The 12,421-nt window shown below is 33.3% G+C and overlaps 1 protein-coding gene across 1 annotated transcript; it reads right to left on the reverse strand.

Moving 5' to 3' along the window:
* Positions 1-6,565: 6,565 nt before the first annotated feature.
* LOC131066545 (putative ripening-related protein 1) lies at positions 6,566-7,300 on the reverse strand. The gene has a single exon (XM_058001329.2). It carries the CDS (start codon positions 7,298-7,300, stop codon positions 6,566-6,568), a length of 735 nt encoding a protein of 244 aa, XP_057857312.2.
* Between the last annotated feature and the right edge of the window lie 5,121 nt (positions 7,301-12,421).

Raw genomic sequence — 12,421 nt, forward strand, 5'->3', positions numbered from 1 at the left:
ACAACAATACAATAAACCAAACCAAGTGTAGACATCAGACACGAAAGAGGGTGAACATCCACAACCAAAAGCAATTACAAAAATTATCCTTCAGAACTGCGTACAAGGTCTACATATGACCGCATACCGACATCATATGTAACATCATCAGTACATCAACAATGTCAACAACAATAACATTAACATCTACAAGGACAACACACATTGTCAGACATTAGGTTGCCATTAATGACAACACATTGCCAACAATTTGCCCCTTTTTCATTGATGGAAACATAATTGCATAACCTCCCCTTATCAGTAACATTTCTTCCCCTTTAACATCAAGGACAAATTCTGCACTAAACAAACATCTTTTCAACATAAAAAATAGTTCTCTTCCTCTTTTATCAGCAAAAAAAATAAAAAAATCTCTCTTTGTAATAGTTCAAAACATTCTTCTTACAACAACGACAAACCAACCAAATGCTCCCCCCTGAGAGAAACATACAACATCATTCCAGGACTAAAGACATGTCTTGAATTTCTCTCCCTGGATAGATGCACTACTATATGCATCTTAGTTAGAAGGAGGGGAAAATTCAACTGATTGATGACCCATCTCGTGGATTTATAATTGATCTTAGGAGCGAGAGGTTGGCTTGAGAAAAAAATGCATTTGGTGTTGTGGCTCCAACGAGGGTGATAGATTTTGGTGAAGGTCATGATAAATCAAGGTCTACAACTTTCTTTGAGAGTTTGATCTTAGAAACTCCAAAAATTTGGCTTTGAAACTTAGTTCCCTTCCATGTAGGGCATTGATTAATGATATCAAGTTTCCTCAATCCATAATAGTTATGAAAATTTATAAATTTTGGATATTGATTGTGTAGAGTTTTTTTTTGTCATGAATGTTTTGAATCACAGTCTGTGATCCTTCTTCAAGATGAAGAGAGAGTGCTATTGGAGAAGAAATGAATTAGTTGTAGACCAAGAATAAAAAAAGATTTAGAAGCTAGTTAGAGGGTGAGGGTGGCACAAGGATCGAGGATATTATTTATTTATTTTTTCTCAGAAAAAAGAAGCCTAAGCTACATATAAAAGAAATGAAATCAAACAAAGAAAATGAGATAAAATTAAAGAGTAAGATAAAAGAAGGAAGAAAAAGACACTAAAAATAATTAAAACCTAAACTAAAAAAACAAGAAAAAATAATACAACAAACTGTAGACACCTAAAAGTGTTCTAGCCTAATTAAATAAATATTTTGTTTATTTAATTATTTTATCCTAAAACTTCTACTAATTAAATAGTGGTTATTTATTTAATTAGTTCACTAAGCCTTTTATAGCCTTTCCCTATTTAAATAAATAATTTTATTTATTTAAATTATCCTTTCTCTAAATTAAATAAATATTTTATTTATTTAATGGTCCCACTTCCTCTATTAATTAAATAGATCTTCATTTATTTAATTAACTCATTAGCTTTTACTCTCCATGACACTTGTCATTCATCTCTTAATTTTCCTCTAACTACCTCCTTATTTTATTATTTTCCTTACCTACCCTATAATCCTAGCCGACCATTTATCCTTTCACCTCTTAATTGTATCCCTTCATTTTCTAAGGTGTTCTCTATATAAGAGGATTCCTTCATCCTTTCATAATCCTAATCCAACAATTTAACTAATCAGAGATCAATCAATCTTCAAGTGATCAAGTGACTTCACAACCACAATCCGTTCTTAGTTGAGCTCTTGTGCACACATAAAATATGAGAGCAATCATATTGAATCAAGAGCAATGGAGATCAAACCCTACTAAGCATGTGAATGGTATAATCTTTTTATTTTGTTAATGTTTTACATGTTTTAGGTTCTTCATTGGTGTATGGTGGATTCTTGATTGTAGAACTAGGGTAAGTGTGGTTGGATCTTTGTTGGTTTTACAATATTTTTTTTTAATCTTCCAAATTTCACCATATACACAAACCGATAAGACTAGAAAATGACAACCTCAATTGATTATATGTAGCATATGGATAACAACAACTTGGTATACCTAGAAGAAACATAAAGGTAGTGTAGCATTGCAAATTGCAACCGACACAACTCACACCTAATTCTTGTGCCCCTACTTTAGTTTGTCTCATCTTAGTTCTCTCCTAGGCCCATTTTGGTATAATTTAGTCCAGATCTAATGTCACCTGGCTGCATGGTTGAGTGGACCCCATCTTGGGACCATGCCCTCTATTTTGCCACCTTGTTTGTCCTATTTTGGGAGGAAAACACCCTTGTTGGGACCAGGGTGCTTGGGGCAACACTGCTAGGACTAGGGCATCCTAGGCACTATGGACCCCCTTTAATAGGCCCCAATTTAAATAGATAAGGGCACTCTCCCTTCTTGATGGATTTTGGTCCCCGTGCCTTAGTGTGACCATTGGAGGTCCACCTACTTGGTAGTTTACCTAGGGAATCCTATATAAAGAAATCTATCAATTCACTTTGATGTCACTTTCATACCATAGCATTTGTGTATGCACACCATTCATCATCAAGAATTCTCAAGCATTCAAGGTAGAATTTCATCCCACCATATTATTCAAACATCATGGAGCAAATCATGTCAACTTTCATGCAAGCATATGTTTGTGTTTGAGTTTTGTATTTGTTGTCATGTTATTGCATCAATACTTTTGATCACATCTAAAGAACACTGTATCATCAATCTTCAATCAACCATTGCAGATATGAGGTATTATAATACAAGATTACTTCAATATTTCAATTATATTTTAAAATTAATTTAAGGTTAATTCCTAAATTGGTGTTTGACCTAAGGAAAACCCCCATCAACAACCCTATTTCTCTTTTTGTGTGTGTAGTAAATTATCGTAGAAGTTGGAAGCAAGGAATTCAGTAGTGTAGACAATGATAATCAGACTTAGAGTTTGAAGGCGCATAAAGTGAAGGACCAGGATGATCAACTCCCCTTGGTCTTGGGAATTTCAGACGACCTTCCGATAGTGGATTTTGTGCATCATGCTTATTCAAAAAATATCGAGTCTATTAGTCCTTGACATTTGGAGGACCAAGACAACCTAATCCCCTCAGTCCCGACAATTGAGCCTGATCTTTTTGCCACAAGTTTTGATTTATTTTTCATGCTTAGATCCTAGTTCATAGATTTGCATGATATCTGGAATATTTTATTACTATTGATTTATGTCAATTCTCATTGGTTGCCCTAGATCTAGCATTGCAACTTAACCCTAATTACTATTTAGTTTAACTCTAACAAAGGAAGGATTAACTTGATCCGAATTCAATCTATTTAGAATTGGATGAATTGAACTTCTTTCCCTCAATGTAAGGTTGATCCCAAGTAAAATCAATAGCTTTATCAATCCAAGTGGTGAAGCCTTAATTCTCACACCTTACAGGTGGAAAATATTAAACTAATAATTTAAAAATACTAACTATGAAATGAGAAAAGAAAAGAAAACCATACCTAAAAATGAACATGAAGAAGAGAAATTGAAAAAGAAAGAAAGACACACCGTAAATAGACAAAAACCCAAATGATGCAAATAAGAAAAATAATAGAAAACAAACAAAAATAAGAAAATTAAAAAGCAACAAAAGAGAACGAAAAGAAAATAAAAAATCATAAACAATAAACAAAGACATAGATAACGAAAAATAAGAAAAAATAAATAATAAACTGAAAACGAAATAATCTAGATAGATCAATATTGGAAGAGAGTGAGGAGATAGGTGTATTAACGATAATAGATGAATCAAATTTAGCAATAGCAACTTCTAAAATATATAATCCATATGGGTTGTTGATGAAAAATTAAGAATTGCAACCTAGATGTGTTGCATTTTTTTTAGCATTAACCAAAATTGTACTCATATTTATTCAAAAATTGGTTCATAAGGTGAGTCTCATGGACAAAATCTTGATTATCCTCTTGGTAATTCTCAATAAAAGTAGCCTTATAAATATTCATATGATTACATTACATAATCATGAACTAAAGTTTAAACAAGTACTCCTCTATAGAAGATTAGAATCACAAGTATCTCATTCCATAAAAAATAGATAAGAAGATAAAACTAAAAAAAATAGCTTTTAGAATCAAAAGCTAAAAATATCAGATATGTTAAAAAAAAAAATCTTCTAATGAGTAGCCAATGTTGGGTATGGTGGGAAAAAGAGATAAAAATGAGGCTTCATTTCTAAAAATAAGATTAATATTAATGAAAGGAATGAAAATCTAGCAAGATCTATAATAAGGTAATGTAATTAGAAAAATGTAAAAAAACCCTTAATTAGTGAAGGTATAAAAATTAAAGAAAAACCTTACAATGGTGCTTGATTAAAGGGATGAACAAAGTGTAAAGAAAAAAAATTCCTTGGTTATATTTTTTATAACTAGTTTAAATTGTAATATACTTATGATGTTAGTTTTAGTGATGTTAGATTTAATGTCTTTAACTAACAATAATAATGTGATTTTTTAGGTTGAACTTACCTTAGAACTTAGAAATACTTTTTATAAGATTATAAATGTTTATGCTCTTTCAAGTTTGAACATCTCCCTGTTACAATTATCATCCTTATTAAGTGTTAAGGGTTGATTTGATGATTGAGATATAAAATTTCTAATTAAGTTTTTATAAATTATGGTTAAATATGACTTCACATTTTTAAGAAGTCCTAAAAATTCAAAAATGATTTGTTTTTCAAATGGTTATAATACTTATTTTTCTATCTCATCTTTTCAATAAATTGGATTCAATAAATTCCTAAAAAGAATAGAAATAAGATTTTATTGTAATGAATATATTATTTAGCATTATCCTAATTAACAGTCACTACACAAGTATGTTGTATATAGAAGCTAGTATCTATGTTAAGAGGAAGGAGAGTATATATGAAAGAAAAATAATTTAATAAGAACATGTGATATATATGCCACTATCATGTAAATTTAGGAAGTTGGAGTAGAATGAAATTATTAAATTAGATGGGTGCAATTTCATAGATGGATAACTCAAGCTAATTTTCATGTAGATTATTGTTCGTTGGTGTTATAATCAAATGTAAAAAAAGTTGTTTAGAGTTTCTTTTTATCTAATATCAATAAAAATTAGAGTTCTTTTTACCTACCATTAATAAAAAATGCATTTAAAGATTTGTTTCTTGCATAGGGATAGACATTATATAGAGGGATATACATTATATAGAGGGAAGAACTCTACTTTTTAAATTTTAAGAAATTATAAGTCAAAACTAAATGTTAAGACTTAGAAAATGGGTTGATGATAATTTAATAAAATATATGATTGTAACCTTGTTATGTATGTATTAATAACTTTTAATTATTGTATTAAGATGAAGGTCTTATTTACGTTCTCAAATTAAAGTTTCAGAAATAAAATTGTGATTGCAACCCTTACATAGATGTTTAATTTCTACTTCCAATAACAAGGTATAAATTCAGATGAAAAAGATTCCTACATAGTCCTTATTTTTCATAATCAAAACATAATTCTATTTATTTGGTATTCACACTATCCATTGCATTTTATAAATGTAAGAGAACATTTAGGCATGGCATAAGAGTTAGTATTTTGGATTTGCAAACAAGGTTTCAAGCTCCTATCTTACAAATTAAACTATAGTCTTGATTGATTTTATGACATGAAAAAAAAACCTTTGGATTACATAATTGATTGGTCAAAATATTTCTATAAAATATTGTTTTATTTTTTTTTTGACAATTTTAAAGAATTTTTCTAATATTGGCAGGGGATTATAAAATTCCATCCCACTCACAATCATTACTTTGCTCTCCAATACACATTTAAATATTCCTTAAGTTTGAAAATAATTTCTAAAATAAAAAAAATATTTTTTTCCTTATTTGTGAGAACCTTTTAATAGTGTCTTAAAGAAAAGGTCATTTACCTATAATAAAAAAAACTCACGTAAAACTCTAATTTTTTATAAAATATAATTATTTTGTTTAACAATGAAAACAAAATATATATAATATAGAAAATTACATCCCTACATTTCAAAACTAAAAATGTTCTCTCTTCCTAACTAATATTCGTTTGGTGATGTATCAAATTGTAGTTTACTGTTTTTTATATCTTTTAATTATTTTTAAAAATCAATTTATGTCTTAACAATTCAAAGAAGATTTTAACCTTTCCCTTTTATAACCGAAGATGTTTACATAATAAATGAAGGTCTATTAGTGTTTTATATATCTAAGAGAACCTTTAGGAATGAGATTAGTGTTAGTATTTTGGGTTTGCAAACAAGTTTTCAAACTCCTGTCCTACAAATAAAGAGTTACTTGAAAAAATAGGAAACTAGTACGAATTCAACAATAAAAGAAGAAACTCATTTTAAGAAGCAAGCCGCTAGTGTCCGCATATCAGTAACCTGGCATCATGGGCACTTGAAAACTGATGCCTACAAAAGAGAAACATATCCACACTAGATTCAGAGACTACTATCTATTTAAGGCATGCACACAAATCTCACAATAAAAGTGCGTGTGATTAGGATGCAGAGGAAAGGGCATGGGTATGATTAAGAGTGAGGAAGGAATAGGAGGAAGACATGGACCAGGTGATATGAAGATCATCTCCCTGACGATTAGTGGGCACGCCAAGGGCTTTCCAGACGGCAGCAGAGGCATCAACAATGTTGTTACGACATGGCGGCTGATAACCGTGCTCGTCGTCGCATCCATGCAAGGAATCGCACTCATCCACCACTTTGGCCATCACGCTCCTCCCGTTCCCGCTTATTTTTATCATCTTTCCACACCGGCTTCGCTTGTCGAACCAGCCGGTGGAAAGCGCCACCACGTGCTCATTCTTCGTGTGGAATCTACCATCACAGCTGGGGTATTCTCCTTCAGAAAAGTCATTGAGAGTGAGTATTCCCGGGGTTGCAGAGGAGACGGTGGGGGAGCAGTCGAAGATAGGGTAAGTCTTGGAGGCGCTGCAACATTCCACTCCGATGTCGGTGTTACAAGCATCCTCTGAAGGAGGGTTTTTTCCGTTCATACTCCCCTTCGACTTGCACTCTCCCTCGCCGCCACCGCCGCAAATGGGGCTTACCACGTTGGGGTCATCAATGCACTTGCCGTTACTGCAAATCAATACACCGGGGCAGTCGTCCGGCGTTGTGCAACTTTGTCCACATCCTTCTCCTTCCTCGCCATTTGTGTAATTTGCTTGTGATATTATCAAAAATATGAAAACCGCAACCGAAAAGTTTCTTGTCATGTTTGAGATGTGGGAAAAGCAGGGCGGATTGCAAGCTTTTATAGACATCACTTGGCCTTCGTTACGTCAGCCAAAAAATCAATGCTAACGCTCAACACCCGATTTGCTACTGTTTTTTAATGTTTTGTTCTCGATTCTCAATGCTCGGAACGTTCAAGGACAGTGTTCTGATGAACGGTGTCTCCCATATTTTTTTACATTGGTTCAACGTATATAAACATGTAAGCATAAATTTACGATATGTGCATGCGAGTTGTATTTATGCCTGGTTCAGTAGCTATCTGTTCTACCTGTGAACACTAATCCCGCAGTTTTGCAGAGCTCTCAGGATTCTGAAATATCAGCGTCTTTTATATCGAGTCCCCACAATCCATCACTAGTTTATATTTATATTTAAATTTTCTTGATGATTCCTGACAATCCATCATTAGTTTTTGTTAATATTTAATTTCTTTGATTGAGCTCTTTAAAATAAGGATGTTCAAGTGCATCCTATGAATTAGGGTTCGTGATGCATCTACAGTGATATAGATACACCGTATGAGCATGATTTCTTGGAGTTGTTTATTCTCGACTTTTTAAAATTCACGAGGTTTTATGTAAGATTTCAAATAGCACAATTTGTAATTTAGGAGTTTTTTTTCTTCTAAAATGGCGGAATCTATTATGAAGGAAAATAAACTCTTCCAGAATCATTCAATCAAATGTATATGATTTGGTCTAATTGGATTAATTATTTGTTAAATTAATTGCAAGTGATAAGTTAGGGAAAGAGTATGCAAGGGTATGGATGGATGGATAGATGGATAGATAGAATGAGAGATCAACATAGCATATGATGTATTGGTGGATGTAGGAGTAGCTTTTCTCACATGAATGGTGGTAGGTTAGTTAATTATACATAAAATAGGTATGAAGGTTTAATACAACATATGAAACCCAAGTATCTTAAGAATATAACTATAAGGAAGGTGATATAGAGGAAGGAAAGACAATATGTGGTGGGAAACATGTAGATGTAGGGGTGGTGCCATATGAATACGTAATGCTAGTGGAAGGAATGATGTTGGAAGGTTGATCAATGTTGGGAGAGGGAGAGGAGATAGATGTATTAGCCATAATAGATGAATAAAAAACAGCACTAGCAACTTGTAAAATATATAATCCATATAGGTTATTGATGAAAATATTAAGAAATACAACCTAGTTATGTTGAATGTTTTAGCATTAACCAAAATTGTACTAATATTTGTTCAAAAGTTGGTTCATAAGGTGAGTCCCACGGGCATAATCTTGATTATTCTCTTGTTTATTCTCAATAAAAGTAGCATTACAAATATTCATATGATTGTATTACATGTAATCGTGAACTAAAGTTTAAACAAGAACTCCTTCTTTATAGAAGATTAGTATCACAAGCATCTCATGCCATAAGAAATAGACAAGACAGTAAAGCTAAGAAAAATAGCATTTAAGTTTAAAAGACAAATAATCAATGGTATATTAGATATGCAAATTAAACTCTAATGGGGTAGCCAATGTTTTTGATTAAGGGTAAACAGGTTTTAAGGGGACCAGAAACCTTGTACAACAGGTTTTGAGGGGACCCAAAACCCCATAGGTTTTGAAGGGAACCAAAACCCTCAGATTTTACCAGGATCTGGAACCCACAGTATAACACTGCTAAAAAAAAAGAGAATCAACATACCAACAACCACACCATAAAATAGACATAAAATCACCCCTAACACATAAACAAGGGTCTTACAAGGTGTGCAGGTGAGAAAAGCGAGATCGGGTGATTAGGACCTAATCCCACTTTTTCCAACACATTGGGAATACGAAAGAGCCTAGGGAGATAGATCAATTTGGCTACTTCTTATAAGAAAGAGAGAGCCAAGGATTACATCTTAGGGTTTCTATTCCTCTTGTTGCAAATGATGAGAAAAACTAGGGTTTGATTGATCAACTAGACTAGGAGATGAAGAATGAAGCATAAATGAGCTTGAAATTGCATAAACTTGCAAATCTGAAGTTGAGATACTGAAAGCATGAAAGGGGGGTGATTTTGGATGTGTACTTGATGATGCAAATTGAACCAAATTGACCAAGACAAGGGTGCCACACCACTGAACCTGAGAATCTGATAGAGAGCTATAACTGGAGAGATGAAATTTGAAGGTCCTGAAGTTGAAACCTGTTAAAAATGACTGATTTTGAGGGAGACCAGGGCACCACGCCCTTGTCCTTGATAATTTTATGCAAATTTGAGACTTTTGGGTGGTTCCTGTGCCTTTTCCTGATCTGAAACGACTTCTGGGTACTTGTTTTTGCACCTGCAACTGAAAAAGGGAAGGTTTGGGTGGCTATATAGGGTTTTTCCTCAGTCAAACCCCCGTGTTGGTGATTTCTACCTCCATAAGTAACCGATAATGTACTGAAAATGTGTGATAGAACCTTGTGTGTATACAAGATCCTAAAATGAAAGAAACTAGAGCTACCCTATGCATGAGAGTAAACCCTAAATGTGAATGTGAATGTAAATGACAATGCTTCAAACCAAATATGATAAATAATCTAAAGCATGAATGCAAATGTGCAAATTGATGTAAAGAATCTCATACAAAGACATGAAAATAACATGAAATCATACCAATCCCAAAGGGAGAGATATTGCAACTAGATCTCCTATTACTCTTCAATGTCTTCAAGGCTCCTAATTGATGATGAATGCTTGATAAAATGTAGTTGAATGTTGTTGAAGACTCCACATAGGCTTCTCTTTCACTACATAGAAGGCTCCTTGCGCTCCAAAACTTGCTCTTAGATTCTTAGATCCCTTCAAATGAAGACAGAGAGCTCTTATGTATGAAACCCTAGATCTTAATTTTGACTTGATTCTGTCTTTAGACCGACATAGGAATTGAATTTCCCGCCAATATTGGGGTTAAGCATTATAATATAATAGAATTATGCTCCCAAAATTTTGGGAAAAAAGTCGAGGACCATGTGCACTCCGGCCGCGGTCTGACCAACTTTTCACCAAATTTTTATAGCCGTTAGATATGATGATATTTGAGCGAATCCCAAAGTTACAATCGATTTCGAGGTGTTTTGATATGCGAAATCGGGCCTTAAAGGTTGAAATAGGACATAATTAAGTTTTATGATTAAATGATTTATTGAAGGAATAAAATGAAAAGGGGCACACTTAGGGTAAAGGGACCAATTTTATAACATATAAAGTGATGAAACATGACTTTAGATTTAATTAAATTAATTAATTAAGTTCTTAGAAGGAAATTAGAAATGCAAGATGCAAGACACACTAAGGCGGGTGCTAACCTAAGTGTGAAATTGTACCACCCTAGCAAGGGTGTACAATTTATGACACTACATCTAGCCCCCACTTTAGCAGTCATACGACATTACGTGTATATGCAAGCTAAAGTACAAAAAAGTAAACATTCATGAAAAAGGATATATCCATAAGTTATCGGACGAAGCCCCCATCGGTATCTGTGGTACACAGTTAGGAACCACACCCTACAAAACCACATGTTAGATAAAATCAAAAAATCACCTAAATTCTTACTAAGGAAGGTGATGAAATTCACGGGTAGCTATATACACCCCTATTTTGGCTTGCTAATTTTAGTGAGTTGAAATCGGGTATCACGTTTACCACATCGAATTATGAAAGAAGATTGATGACAAATGCTCACAAGAAGAATCGATACAAGATAAAAAACTAATGGAGAATCATTTGGTAAGAAAGCGAACTAAGCCTCAATTCCAACACAACAAAGAGTGTGAGGATTTGAGAGCTCTGTAACACAAGATGAAAGATTTAAATGGGAACAAATGCAAGAGATATAATCCAAAAATGCAACTCCATAAAAGAAATTGAAATGACACCAAAGAGAGATTATTTATAGCAACACTCTGCTAAAAGAAGACAAGAGATCCTCATCAGGGATATGCATGTGCACAAAATATAAGGGTTTATTATAAAAGATACTACTCAATGAAGAAAAGAAATTGATGAATGATCAAAGACTTCCTACACCAAGGAGGAGGTCCCAATTAAGGATATGTACTTAAGATCCCCATTAGGGATGCTTGTTCCAATATGAGAGAAGGAATTCAAATATGAATACACCTCTAAAATCAATAATAAATCCTTATAGAGGACACTACTTCACAAAGGGGAAATTTTAATCTCAAGAAGGAGAGATGTTTGAAATCGCTCTTGCCCCCCATATATAGGGAGAAGAGATGAGATAGAAATAGGCTATTATGTTGCTTCCAAAAGTATTATTGCATGTGAAATTGTACCATCATGAATGACAATGATCCCCTAGTAAGTGAGCTACCAATGTCACATAATGATGGGCATTATAATAGCCATAAATGCTATTTAAAGACATGATAGATTGAATGAGGTATTTGAATATGACATGTTAAATTCTCTACTATAAGCAAGATTAAAAACTTGTATAAGATGATGAATGTTAAAATGTCTTTACAAAGAGAGAAGTTTATAGTAGTAGAATAGGCCACTAAGTGATACTTTTCTTGCACACAAGAAAGATTAGGAGAGGGATAAGTGTAATTCATTAGAGCCTTATTCCTAGAAGAAGGGATTTTACAATAAGTAGAAGATAAATTATCACAAGTGGGATTAGAAATCTCTTGAGGAGATTCACAAAGAGAATTGTTCATCACCAAGATTTCCTTATGAGGGGGAATATGCATGTTGAAAGAAGTAAAAGATGATTTAATTGAGGTGAGGTTATCATCACTACTAAATATAGAATTCACATTGAGAGATGTTTTTTTACATGCTTTGGTGAGATTAATGAAGCTTTGTGTGTGGTATGTTCTACAGGAAATTTATTTCCTTGTTCATTTGCACCACAACCATTGCCATCATAGCCACTCTTAGCTAAAATGTGAAAACCAGGACCATAAAGGGATGCCAAATCAGAAAGAGATGGTTGTGCCTCATAGGTCTCAGTGCTATATGAATTAGAGGAAGTATTTGAAGACTCATTTGAATTAGAAGCATCCACAAAGTGGTTACTTAGTTGTTTAGACAAAGTGGGTTTCTCTTTAGGT

This window comes from Cryptomeria japonica, chromosome 5 (assembly GCF_030272615.1).
Source record: "Cryptomeria japonica chromosome 5, Sugi_1.0, whole genome shotgun sequence".
NCBI classification, from domain to species: Eukaryota; Viridiplantae; Streptophyta; class Pinopsida; order Cupressales; family Cupressaceae; genus Cryptomeria; species Cryptomeria japonica.

Coding starts and splice junctions, on each gene's coding strand:
- LOC131066545 (XM_058001329.2), bottom strand. CDS start 7,300: ATGACAAGAAACTTTTCGGTTGCGGTTTTCATATTTTTGATAATATCA.